This window comes from Gossypium hirsutum, chromosome A03 (genome assembly GCF_007990345.1).
Source record: "Gossypium hirsutum isolate 1008001.06 chromosome A03, Gossypium_hirsutum_v2.1, whole genome shotgun sequence".
Classification (NCBI taxonomy): domain Eukaryota; kingdom Viridiplantae; phylum Streptophyta; class Magnoliopsida; order Malvales; family Malvaceae; genus Gossypium; species Gossypium hirsutum.
This window is the reverse complement of record NC_053426.1, coordinates 96,979,898-96,993,771: the sequence shown is the minus strand read 5'-3', so window position 1 is coordinate 96,993,771 and position 13,874 is coordinate 96,979,898. Positions and strand designations below refer to the sequence as shown.

The window sequence follows — 13,874 nt, the reverse complement described above, 5'->3', positions numbered from 1 at the left end:
CCTGGGGGGTGTATAGTGATTGATTACGACTCCAACGCCCTGCAGGACCATATCTGTCCACCATCCAGAAAGCTTACGGGTAAAGGAAGGCATTAATTTTTTATTATAGGCACAGGTCCTTGCCAAACTCTACTTTCTTTTTCGTTCTACAGGAAGAGAAAATTTTTATGTTTTCACTATCCACCACTGTTACGGAAAAATATCAGTTGATTTGTAATCCTAGATTGTACGTGTTTGTTTCTATCTAAAACAACTATTTTTTATAAATATTATGTCAAAATTAAATATAATACAAGCTTCCAATTTGAATCAATGTTTTAATTGATAATTTTTTATTTATTTTTTTACTTTTTCATTCACATTAGAATCACATTTACTTTTATTATTAAATTTTGAATTTTTTTCATTAAAATTGAGATTATGTTTTGTATTTATATTAAATTACAGTTTCATTACTTTTTGAAATTTTTGGTGACGTAACTAAATAAGGGGCAACGCAAGCATTACACTTTAATTCTTCTAATTTAAAATCTAAAGAAATGGTAAAAATTCAATATATATATATTAAAAACATATAAAATAAAAAAAGAGTTAAAATGTTATAAAACTACAAATAAATGAAAAAATCCAAAAAAAAAAGACCAAAATTGATTGAGTAAAAGTATTCATAGGAGGCTAGATTCTAAAAAAAAACTATATAAATATTAATATAAAATTATTTTTATGTTATTTTTAATAAGTATAACAAGTCAGGCAGGGTTGAAAAATCTAATCCCAAGCAATTCCGCCACTCACTTATTTGTTCACATTATTTCACTAAAATTTTCAAATAGTAACTGTGTTTGCTACAAATTGTGAATCTTAGGTATTAATATGAGTCATAAAAGTTGAAGTATTAAGTTAAAAAAGTGTGGGATTGTTATAGAAAAATTAATAAAACAATAAATAAAAGAGGATGAAAATACGAGAGAATTTTATTATTTTATTTTCACTTACAATGTGCTATTTATAAGTTCCTTTACATTCAATTAATAAAGGTATTACATTGAATGAATTAAAGTTTATTAATTACTCTATTTAATAATCTCCTGATTATAAATTAAGTAAAGAGTTTTATCTCATTACTTTAATATGCTTAAAGGGGGTTATGACATCCATTTAATTTACAACAGGGATCAATTTATATAAAATATTAAAAATTTGGAATAATATTGTGTATTAAAAATAAAAAATAAAAAATTAATGTGGCTGATAATAGAAAGATAAAAGAAATATTATTGTGAATTTCTTTTATTTTATTTATAAAAACATAAATCTTGTGGACTTGGAAATTCGATTATTAATAAAATGTGAGGGGTTCGATGTATGGAATAAAATGCATAGGTTGTCGTTTGGGGTTAGACAACCTAAATAAAATATCACCCAATTACTTGTAATTTGTTTTAAGATTTTTGGACAACATGTCTACATATTACCAACAAGGAATTAAACGAAGAATAAATTACCACCGAATATTAATTAGGGATGTTAATTGGGCAGGGATGAGGATAATTGAGCGGGGATGGGGTGGTGCAGGTGGGGAAGAGATGAGGATAATTTTTATCTTCATCCTCGTTTCATCATCTGCGTAGTCTATATCCATTTCCGTTCGGTTACATTTTGATAGAACATTGGGTTGGATGAATAGTTTATGAATAATTTGATTTTTGTTTGTTTATTAAGTTAACTAAATATATATATATATATAAGATTTTAAGATTTATTTATCAAACGGATTCAACATGAATAAAGTTTATTTAATTTATTTATGTTCATGAAAAAGTTTATTTAATAAATCATTAAAATTTATTTATTGGTTCATTAGTACATATTAATAAAATTATAATGATTTATGTGCTTATTTTTTATTTGTAATATAATTATTAATATTTATATTTGATTATTTTATATCTAAAAGATTATATATATATATATATATATGTTTTTGGTTTGTTTGTTTGTTTGTTTATTATCCATGTTAATATATGTTCATAAACATGTTCCCAAACATAACATGTTCGTTTAACTTAAATGAACAAACATGCATATAAATAAATAAACACGAACAAAAATTTTGAAATTCTTAAATAAACGAATATGAACAAAAAATTAAAATAAATATATATTTTTTGATATTTTTCATGAATCTATGTTTTGGTTTAAAAAAAATTGAATTTCTTACTATAAAATTTTTATATAGATTAAGTTTTAGTTCGGTTAACATTATTGTTATTATAACATTCAGAAAGACGTGAACTTGAGCATGTTTAAATGTGTTTTACGCTGATTAAAGGGTTGGAGAGAAATTATACGTTTCTTCGTTATAATGATTCAATTTTATTCTAAATTCATTTAGAGACAAATAATTGTTTTTAATGTATTTAACAATATTATGCTCACATGTTTGATTGTAAAGAAAAGAAACCTCAAAACATGACAACTGATTTTTAAATGACTTAATTATTGAGGTATACATTAAAACAGGGGTTAATTTAAAATATATACCTAATAACTTCAATTTACATCATTAATAAAATACGGTTCATCGTTAATGAAATCTGATAAAATTTTAGAATTAAGTTTTATATTAATTAAAATTTTACTGTAAAATGGTACTCAATTTGGCTTGATGGTTTCGTTTGCCATGTGTCACAGATTCAAGTCACGTGAGATACTACAAAAAATTTTATTGCAAAACTAAAACCACTTGAATTAAGTTAAAATAAATTTGTTTAGATAATACAGAATAATTAAATAAAAGTATTAATTATATATATATATTTTGTAATTATAAAGAATTTTAATTCTTTAGACGTGTTTGGTTGATGGAGTGTAACTACATTATAATTCCTTTTGTCATGTTTAGTAGTACAAGAATTAAAATCAAATCATCATATGTACTATGTGTTAGACTCAAAATACCAAGAGGGGGTAAATTGATATTTTAACATTTTTTGCAAACTTTTGTAAATGATAAGGAAAGTGAAGAAAAGCTTGGACAATTCAATTATAATTGTTCAGCCTCAATTGACTACCTCTATTACCTTGGCTTTTCACTACTAAGGATTTCTCAATTCACTACTAGAATTGATATCTTTCAAGGAGAAGGTATAACTTTTACAATTTCTATATTTCACAATGCTAGGATAGAACATTTCCCCCTAACTTTTATGGCTAAATTAGAACTCTTCTTAATTTTTATGGCTCAACTAAAACCCTTTGAACTTACAATTGATGATATGAAACAGAGTAAACAAAGAGACATCTATAAGATATGTGTTCACAAAAAATTAAGCTCTCAAAACAAATATATGTGAATGATAAAAGATTCGACACTAACCTTTTAGAGAATATTTACAAGAGAAATGAAAAAAATAAAGATTTGAATATTTTTCTCTTCATCTTGATACTTGGATATCTCTCTCTTAAGTCTTGAAGTGTATTTATATCATGGAATAAGTTTGTAGACGTTTATGACTATTGGGGATGGTTTGGAGCCGTTGCAAATATTAATTTTGGGCTAAAAAGTGTCTCTGCAATGTATGTCTCGAGACATCGGTCTCAAAACATATTTGAAAACAAACTATTATATAACAATTGGCAAACTTTGTCTCGAGACAAAACATGCTTTTGTCTCGAGATAAGCAAGTTTTTGTCTTAAGATAGCAGCCCTCTAGAACAAAATTTTGCTTCAATGTTTTCTTATCTCAAGACAATAGTTGTATGTCTTGAGACTTTTGAGACTTGCATACTAAAGTTCTTTAAAAATATTTTAAACTCATTAGAAGACTTTGATAGTAACCTAAAAACTTTAGATAAATTAAAACACATTTAAAATATATTTTTAAGTATTTTGCAAGTCTTTGAAAATCATATTTTTACCATATGGTTTAGGACATATAAATTTTATCTCAAAGCTTGAGATATCAAAGCTAACATTATATTAGTCTAAAAAAGTAGTTGATAATACGATTATTAATAAAAAATAATAAAAAATAAACATCATATATAGTTTTTATCTAATTGTTCTAGTGTATATTTATTGGGCTAGTCCATTTTAATATTTAAAATGTACTTTTTATCATCATTTGTTGGTCCTTGACCGAGTTCATTATCATTATTATCATCATTATCTGAATTTGAATATGCATCATTAAGATTATCAAGATCTTCTTCTTCCATGAACTCTTTGAAGTATCATCAATTCCACCTATAATTGAAGTTATAAAATATGTAACATGCTAGTATGATCCAACCTTTTTTTTAGGCTATACTAAGGTAATGTTGTTAATATAATAAATATATTTTTTAGAATAACAAATGTCTTCTCAACTACATTTTGAAGCCTTGGACGCCTCAAATTAAAAAGTTTACGAGTTGTCTTTAGTGCTTGTGTTTAGCACCATTTTGTACTTTATGGTATTTTTCAAGGTTTTAAAAATCATATTGGTGATTGAACCGATTAAATTACCAATTCTCAATTTTATCAATTTGTTCAGTTCAATCAAATAAATTATTAAAAACTCATAAAAGTAACACTAAAAATATTTAAAAATAGAGAAAACTGGTTCAATTGGCTTAGTTGGTTTTTTTAGCTCGGACCAATTTATCTATATTGGTTCCCAAGTCAATCAATCCAACACTTATCTCCAAACTGATATCTGAGCTAGTTCTTAGCCCAACATGTTTGGTTCCGAAAAATCTGGTTTTAATTGATGAAATAACTTTTTCGATTCCATTAGGTTGAGCAAGTAGGTAATAAGGTTCAAAATCAGAATTAATCACCAGCATCTTGACCTCAAGAGGATGAATTTCGAGCATTTCCGGCATTGCTAGACATTATAAAGGAAGAAAAAAGAAAAATAAAAGGAAAATAAAAAAAATTTAAAGAGAGAAAATAATGTGAAAGAAATAATGAAAATAAAAAAATTAAAATGATTATTTTTTAAAGTTTATATAACTTAGTTGTGTATTATTGGTTGGAATTTATTTTTAATGGATATAAGATTTTGGTGAAAAGTGGGTAATGAAAGAATTATTTAGGCACTACTTGTGACAAATGTTGAAAAATATGGAATGAATAAGATATGTCTGAAGAAGTGCTCACTTTTTGAAGCACTGCGATAGATTAACTTGTTTCCATATTTGTGAAATTGACAATTTATTGAACCAAATTATTGGATTGTGCTGACATTTTAGATTATATCTAGCCCGTCAATAAAAATTGCATCACTTGAGAATCATATTTGAGAATCAGACCGAATCATGTCTATCTAATCTCTTGGATCGAGGAAGTTGGATCGGATTGGAGCATTGAAGACTTAGTTGCCAACAGTCCTTATTTACCTTGTTTGTTATTATTATATTGTATTCACCTTGTTTAACTATTGTTTAATAGGGATTGATATAAATATTCATGATGTAAGCAAGTTTTGAAAAACTCTACAATTGAGATACTTATATAGGTTATTTGTAAATAGAATCGAAGGCATTTAACATGTTCAAGTGAAGAATATTTTTTGTGAGTGTGCATTTGATTGTGTTATGATTTTATATGTTATGTTTATTAGGGTGAACTTAATGGTAAGAGTACTGGTCTTTTAGGAAACAAAAGTGAAGAAATTATCACGAGATATAACAAATTTAGGTTCACTTGTTGTAAGTATTGAAAATAGTAAATATTTCGAGTTAAGCTTTGTAGATATAGAGAAACTGAACTAGATAAACAAACTTTATTGTTTCATGATTTATCCTTTGTTTTATAGGGGTTAAAGAAGTGACACTTTCATAAATACAGTGTATTTAGGTAACTTTGGGAAATATAAAATTGGTTAAGAAAGGAAGGGTTTTTAATATTAAATGTTGTTATCCGAGAATTACATTCGAGGAAAGGGAGCCTGGTCGCAAGATTTATATATTTAGGATCTTTCACTTCAAATCTTTGTTCTTCAAGTGTGTTACTTTCAGCATTGCTTTTTTATTTTTTTATTTTAAAGTGTTTAATAATATGTGTTGTACAAGAGACGTCTCCATTATCTCCGTTCGTAAATCAAGTCATATTTGTTAGCCCCCAAAATAATGTTCGATTCTTTTTTATTTCCCATTAGCAACTTCCTAAAACATTATTCTATTATATTATATAAGCTAAAATGTAAATAAATCAATATTCTGGGAATATTTTTAGTACAAAAAGAAAAAAGAAAAAGAAAAAGGAAAAAGGGCAAGGACATGGGCCGGGTCAAGTAAAGAGTACCAAACACCGAAGAAAACGGGTGAATGAGCTTTTGAACTTTGAAATATGAAAAACAAACAAAAAGAAAAGAGATTGAAACTTTTACCTTAAGAAAGGGAATCTATGACGTAAGCAGGGTGGGACCCTTCTTCACAATTTCACCCCTCCCTCCCTCGTTTCCTAAACTCTATAAATAAGGTTTCAAGAACACCAAACCTAGGCTTGAAGACGCCACCAGACAACAAAACATACCATCTTTCCCCGCCGCCTTCTCCTCTTCAACCTCCTCTGCCTTCCACTCTCAACTACCCTCCAAAAAGCATGGTTGGAACTAAAACCACCATCAAGTTCCTCTGTAGTTACGGCGGAAAAATCGTCCCTCGTTACCCTGACGGCAAACTCCGTTATTACGGCGGTGAAACCCGTGTCCTCGCCGTCGATCGCTCCATTCCCTTCTCTGGTCTGTATTTTCTTCTTTTTCTTTGTTTCTTATATAATTGTTTCTACGCGTTTAGTATTTAAAAATAAACTAGTTAAAAGGGCGCTGTTTTAAGCTTTGGAAAATTGATGAGGAATGAAATAAATGTATATCATCATTGGTACAGAGCTGTTGGTGAAGATGGGAGAGATGTATGGGTCAGCGGTGAGCCTACGTTGCCAATTGCCTACAGAGGATTTAGACGCGCTGGTTTCGATCACTTCCGATGAGGATCTCGTGAATCTCATCGAGGAATACGATCGGCTAGCGTCGCCACCATCTTCTATAAAGATCAGAGCTTTTCTTTCGCCTCCGAGATCCACCAAAAAAGATGTTTCTCCGCCTTCGTCATCGGCTTCGTCTTCAAAGTCGTCATCTACATCCACTCCTAGATACTCCTGCATACGCCAGATCTCGAGGACTCCCGTTGCCTATCCTCTTCGCTCGGAAAAATCTGCGGGGAAGATGATCCCTTACTATGGTTACCATGTTCACCATGGCAACCCTAGCCATATTTACCTTATTAACAGCGGGAATCACTGGCAATAGCAGAAGATCGAAACAAACGAGGATCATATAGTTTATTAATCCGTTATGGTCCTGGGCGAAGAACAAGTAAAAAACAATACTACCCATAGAAAAAAAAAGAAAAAAAAAACGTTAGCTTTATGATTATGTATTTGAAACTGTAAATCCGTAAAGGAGAACTGCTTTTGATGAATGAGTGGCCATTAATTAATTCTCAACTCCTTCGTTTTGAATCTTTTCAAAAAAAAAAAAAACCCCAAAAATTTTTCCCATTCGTGGATTGTTTGTTGGTCCAATTCCTTTTCACTTCAACTTTTTACAGCTTCCCCGAATTCTCCGTTCCGTTCTATTTCCATTTGCACGCAATCATTAAAACAGTAGGTTTTTTTTTCTCTAATGTCAGGTGCCAGAATTTTCGTCCCATCTTCTTTATCCTCAACCCTATTTAATTTAACACGTGTGCCCCACACGCTTTCGCCGGCATTTATCTTCGTCCGTTTTCCTTTCGTATTTTTCGTGTCTACATTTTTTTTTTGTGTTCTAATCTTCTTTTTTTCTTTTTGTCGCCACTTTTCTTTTATATATCATATATAATATATTGAGTGCTTTATGCTTTTGATTACGTATGATGGAGTTTTATTTTCGGTTTTGTGATATTGCAGGTTAATGAAGATACTAATTGGGGCGATCTTTGAATTATCTGAGTTAGCAATGGGTGGAAGGTAAGTTGCTTTTACTTGATTCTTTTTTACCTAATATCGATTAGGGGCAAGACATGAATAACATCAAGTCCAGAGATTTCTTAGTTTTGAGGTGATTGGCAGCTTTGAGTGGAAGAATCGGGATGTTCTGAAGAAACGGTGCTTTGGGTTTTCACTTGAAGATAATTTTGTTGATGGTGGTGCTAAGCAATGGGCCATAGTTAACTCCTGATCAGTGATTTTTTGTTTGTTTGTTCATTTATGAGCCAAATTGGATCATCTCTTTACTTGCAAATGGGCAACAAGCACCGGAGCAATGGTGGTTTCCGATATCAAACAAAATTCCAAGTAGCAATTGCAATAAATTGTGGAAGCATAGGAGGGACCATTGGAAGAATCAGATGAATGGAGTCATGACTGGAATTTATTGAACACCAGGCAATGGACAAAACATGTCCCCCCCTTGACAGCTGGTATTTTAACCGATGAAGAAGATGCACTCAAAGGATCTAAATATAGTAGTGGGACACAATAATTTCCTTGGAATAAAGCTAAAATATATTCACAACAGAAACAGAATAAAGAGTTCCCTTCAATCCAAGACACAAAATGAACAAGTACAATATAGGAGAGAGGACTGTAGATATTGGATTAAATTTTAAAAAAAGTCTCCAACTCCAGCTGAGCTGAGTTTTAATTAATTAAAAGAAGTAAGAGGTTGTGATTTCTGGTTCAAAGGAAGGGTCGCCAGTGTCGCATATAATCTTGCAGAGATAATATGAAAGGGTGTTTATTTATCAAATATTAAAGTCGAAAATGAAAGAGTTTGATGATTCTATGTTATCATCTTTCGGGGATAAAGATAAAGTGGTTTTAAGGTTATCCCTACCATGTGCCCATCTTTTTTTTTTATCCTCCTAATGTATATGATTGATTTCCCTTTTATTTACATCAAACAAACCATACTACAGAGGATGCTAATGGAGAAAGCATGAATTTGGGAAGTCTATTTTGGACAAGGAGCAGTGGGTTCATTATTAAAAAAAGAGAATGGTGTAGCCATCACGGATCCCACATGCGTCTAATCTTCCATTTGAAAACTGTGATCGGGTCTGATATTGGCGACGTTAAAGCCTTTGATTCTTGATAATGGACCAAGAGGCCAGGGTGTGTATGGATGGCTGGCTGGCTGACTCAAATCCTCAAATCCTCATCACGCTTCTGTTTTCTGTGGCATTTATACGCAACTTGTATATAATTTTGTTTATAATTAGTATTTTAATAACTTCACCCTTATATTTTATGTTCAATAATGTATACCAAATTTTGAGTCAATTAAAATTGTATAATAAAATATTTTTATGTGATGAAATATTGACTATTAATTATATAATGATAAATATCATATGTTAATTGATATGATAAAGATATTGGATTAGTTCAAAATTTTTTAAGTGGAGGATAAATACAATTATTATTAATTGAGTTGTTATAATATAAAGGTAAAAAGAACTTTACAATCTTCCCCAATTTCAAAATTGAGCAAATTTGTCCTTCTAAAAAATTCAGAGTTATTTAATCTCTATCAATTTGATCCTAATTTATTAAATTTATTTCGCACAAATATTGAGGCTAAATTTATTTATTTTTTTTAAATGAAGGCCAAAATGAAAAATAATATAAACATTGAAGGTTAAATTTACTATTATATAAATTAAAATTATGTATAATTAATGGAAAACATTAATACTTTGATTATTGTCTTTAATTGCTCACTTTCAAAATTGACAATAGTAAAATTGCTCCAACTTTCTTTTACTAAATATAAATTATGTAAGTGTCTTATTTTATGTAAATCAAGTTTGGAACCTTAATAATAACCGTAATAATAAAATGTATTGTTGGGGGGGGGGGTTGATGGTGGGTCATTCTATGAAGCCTTTCCTTCCAGAGCCACCAATAAATGAAAAGCCCATTAGGAACCCACTGTTAGCTCAGAAATTAAGAACCCAAAGGCAAAGTATAGAATGTGATGATGTGAGCAAAGGAAAGCGGTAGACCAGGTCCAGCGTATGCCAGAAGTACCTTTTGGCATTCGGCGTTGCGATGCTAACTGCTAACCGAGAGACACTACTCATCAGCTCCATGAGTCATTGCTGTTCACTACTCTCTCGTCGTTCTCACACGTCAATGCTCCTCCCTCCACCTGACCCTGTTTCCTTCATCCCTGCTTCCTTCAATCACCTTAATGGATCCTAATCTTTCAAAGTTCCCCATTTTGTCCTACATCTTCTCCCAACAAGATCCTTACAATTACCCATCACTCCCTCCCCAAATCCGCCAGGATCTACTCACCCGTTTCCCCCATTTACCCGATCCATCAATCCTTGCTTCACTTTCCCGATCCATCCCCACCTCCGTCACTCAAACCCATTCCCTCCTACGCTCCCTAGGACCTCGACCCGATCCATCAGCTGTCTCCGCTGCTCGTTCCAAGATTACCCACATTCAAGAAACCCAATCTTCCTTACAGGAGGCCGACATATATAAGACCGTGCTTAGATTGGAAGGCTTGCACGAGGATTATGAGAGACAGTTGACTGAGGTGGAGGAGAATCTGGGTCGTTTGTATTGCTCAGCTGTCGAGCAAATGAGCGGCGATGATGAAGTAAATGAGGATGTTGTGAGGATATTGAAAGAAGCTGAGAATGGGGTGGTTGAAAGAGTTGAGCTTTCTGGAAGACAGTTGAGGCTATTGCCTGAGGCCTTTGGTAAACTTCACGGTTTGGTTTATCTCAATCTTTCCAATAACCAGATAGAGGTATTATATGTTTATTTTCATTATCTTTTCTTCTGTTTATGCCAAATTGATCCAAGGCTTGATGAAATTGCGAAAGTTGTGATGTTTAAGCTAAGAACTATAGTAGCTACGTTATGTTCCTTTGATCAACACTATACCAATTGATAAACTAAATACTTGGATTCTTTCCTTTTTCGCTATTCAATTAAAATTGCTTTATCTCCTGTTCTAAAAGTATGGCGTATTTCATGAGACTGAGGATATTGGTATATTTTCTCTGTTTTGCACAAAGAACTGCTGCTTATGGTCTTCACTACTTTACATATGTAAATTGTTTAACTGTATACAATATGGGTAGACGCTTATGTACTAGTGTTTTTGTGCTTGGGAACCAGGTCATTCCTGATTCGATTGGAGGACTAAAGAAACTTGAGGAGCTTAATGCATCCTCCAATCATTTGCAACATCTGCCTGACTCCGTTGGTTTGTTGCTTAATCTGAGGATCCTCAATGTCTCGGGAAACAAGCTAAATGCCCTCCCGGAAAGCATTGCACGATGCAGGTATTATACTATTTTTTGTTCACTCTTGCTGTTCCAGGAGTGAAATGCAAACACCAATCCTGATAAAGTAGGAATGAGTAAAACGTATCTGTTTTGAAAGCCAAACGTGCCCCCTTGCCAGTAAAAGAAGTTTGTCAGTCTATTAATCTAATTTGTCTCTACGCTGCACCAACCCCCTGTTTTAACAAATTAAACCCTAAACCATTAGAGCAAAAAAGAGCTGTAAATTCTAGCTAAACATCTGTATTCATCAAAAAAAATATTCTCTTTCTCTAATGTAGAAGTTCAGCCTTCCTCTTCAAATGTATTGGAAAAGAAAATACACACAGTGATTCTCACTCTCGTTCTAGATTGAAGAGCAAAATTTCCCTCGTCAATTGTGCTTCTAAAATATCTTTCCCTTTGGTTTGGTATTCATAGAATTTGGGTTCTGTTACATCCACATAACAATTCCATTGAAAATTTTGGTTATATTTCTAGTGAGGTAAGATATTTGAATTTTTATCCATTTTGAGACTTGATTTTGATTAGTGGTTTCAAATATTTTTATAATTATAGTTGTGAATTTGGGTGCGTTGATGCTACATACTGGACCAAAGCCAAATTTGGGTCCATTATCGGGCCATTTCATCCTTTTTATCAAAAAATTGAAGAACAAGTAACTGTCAATTATAGGTAACCACAAAAGTTTCTGAATCATAGGGAATTTAACTCAAAAGTTATCTACTTTTTTGAGAATGAAATATGGTCATGGCTTACGTTACATCAACTCTTCATTTTTCCTTAAGTACTTGTGTCAAGCACATATTTGGGGATGGATATGAGAGAACAATCCTCCAAATATATGAAGACAATAAAAACACCTAGAAAATTTGGGCACCCGAATTTGGTAACATAAGTTATGGCCCATGCATGAAGGTATGATCAATGTAGTAACTTTGAAGTCCTTGGCTGATTGGCAATGATTCCAATGAAAAATCCAATGATTCCTGATATTGCTTAACTATCCTTTAAAAAGGAAAAAAAAAAAAAAAGTTTTGTTTCCTCATAGCGATAGTGAGGATTAAATAGAGTTTAGAATTTGCCCCTTAATTTTAAAGTTTTAAGCTAAAATACTATTTAAAGCATAAATTAGTGTTTAATGTGTAAAAAAAGGTTGGCTGAAATGGGAAATTTAGTTGCTGGGCCATTCAGTACTAATTAGACTATCAAACTGACTAACCTCTATTCATATCAAAGGGGGAAAAATAGCATTTTCAAACTGGAGGGGGATTTGTGACCTTTCCAGTTTATCTAGGGGGTTTGTGTATCTTTACCTACTATTCTTAGTAGCTTTTGTTACTTTCGGTTACTGTGCTCATGGTCTTGACTGAATGATAAAAGTTCTTCATTCTTTTGCAGTTCACTGGTCGAGTTGGATGCAAGCTTTAACAACCTGACATTTCTGCCGAACAATATTGGATATGGGCTCCTAAATCTTGAAAAGCTGTCGATCCAGCTGAACAAGATCCACTTCCTACCATCATCAATCTGTGAAATGAGGTCCTTGAGGTATCTGGATGCTCATTTCAATGAGCTTCATGGCTTGCCACAAGTGATTGGGAGAATGACAAAACTTGAAGTCCTGAATCTTAGTAGTAATTTCAATGACTTCACAGAACTTCCTGATACTATTAGTGATCTGACCAATTTCCGGGAACTCGATCTCAGCAACAACCAAATCCGGGCTCTGCCTTGCACATTCGGCCGCGTTGGGAAACTAGTGAAGCTCAATTTGGACCAGAATCCGCTCATAGTGCCTCCAATTGAGATAGCAAATAAGGGGGCTGATGCTGTGAAAGATTACATGTCGAAAAAGTGGCTCCACATAATCACGGAGGAGCAAAGGAGAATCAATCTTGAAGCAAGTAATCAGCAAGGTCAGACGGGATGGTTGTCATGGGGAACTTCATTGGGGAGTAACGCCATCTCTGGGGTTTCCCAAAGTGTTGGGGAATACCTGAGTGGGCCAAAGGCTCCTAGGGATCCGTATCTGGATCAACAACTGTGAACTCTTGGTGCTCGATATGTCGTATGTGTAGCTGTTCCAAGAGATTCTAGTCGCCAAATAAGAGTAGCTTAGCAACTACAAGATTTGTGTATATATGCTCTGTAATAATGAGGATACCCCGGATATACATGCGTGGGAGCTGAATAGATGCAATGTGATTTGTGTATAGTGGCTTCAAAGCCGTCGTTGGGTTTGGCTCCTTTAAGCTGCTAAGTCGTTGGGTTTGGCTCCTTTAAGCTGCTAACTCCAAAATAAATAGGTAGTTTTTTTTAAACTTGACAATGTGGTTGAATGTTTTTATTTTCATTTCTTGTTTTGTTGAATATGCATGGTGGCTACGATAGGTCAACTGTTGTGTGTGTATGTGTGTGTTTTAAGTTTGTTTCTGATGCCAACCTGACCCTGGTTTGTGGTGATGAAGATGATAGTTAGAATCCTCTCAGGATAAATGTGTGTTTGAAATAATACAAATTTGTGGAGTATT

At 32.5% G+C, this 13,874-nt stretch overlaps 2 protein-coding genes across 5 annotated transcripts; both read left to right on the top strand.

Moving 5' to 3' along the window:
• Positions 1–6,476: 6,476 nt before the first annotated feature.
• LOC107886545 (uncharacterized) lies at positions 6,477–9,350 on the top strand. Of its 3 annotated transcripts, XR_001680791.2 has the most exons (4): positions 6,477–6,731; positions 6,877–7,364; positions 7,940–7,999; positions 8,102–9,350. XR_001680791.2 is itself a non-coding variant. In XM_016810538.2 (2 exons), exons 1-2 carry the CDS (start codon positions 6,593–6,595, stop codon positions 7,296–7,298), a joined length of 561 nt encoding a protein of 186 aa, XP_016666027.2. In that variant the 5' UTR covers positions 6,477–6,592; the 3' UTR covers positions 7,299–7,495. The 3 variants fall into 3 exon arrangements, 1 of the variants encoding a protein (XP_016666027.2); XR_001680789.2 differs by having other exon boundaries at positions 7,940–9,350; XM_016810538.2 differs by lacking the exons at positions 7,940–7,999; positions 8,102–9,350 and having other exon boundaries at positions 6,877–7,495.
• A 621-nt stretch (positions 9,351–9,971) lies between these two features.
• Positions 9,972–13,664, top strand: LOC107886546 (plant intracellular Ras-group-related LRR protein 3). Of its 2 annotated transcripts, none has more exons than XM_016810539.2 (3): positions 9,972–10,799; positions 11,174–11,340; positions 12,742–13,664. In XM_016810539.2, the coding sequence occupies exons 1-3, from the start codon at positions 10,227–10,229 to the stop codon at positions 13,388–13,390; spliced, it is 1,389 nt and encodes a 462-aa protein (XP_016666028.2). In that variant the 5' UTR covers positions 9,972–10,226; the 3' UTR covers positions 13,391–13,664. The 2 variants fall into 2 exon arrangements, with proteins under 2 accessions (XP_016666028.2, XP_040949556.1); XM_041093622.1 differs by having other exon boundaries at positions 9,975–10,799; positions 12,724–13,664.
• The last annotated feature ends 210 nt before the right edge of the window (positions 13,665–13,874 follow it).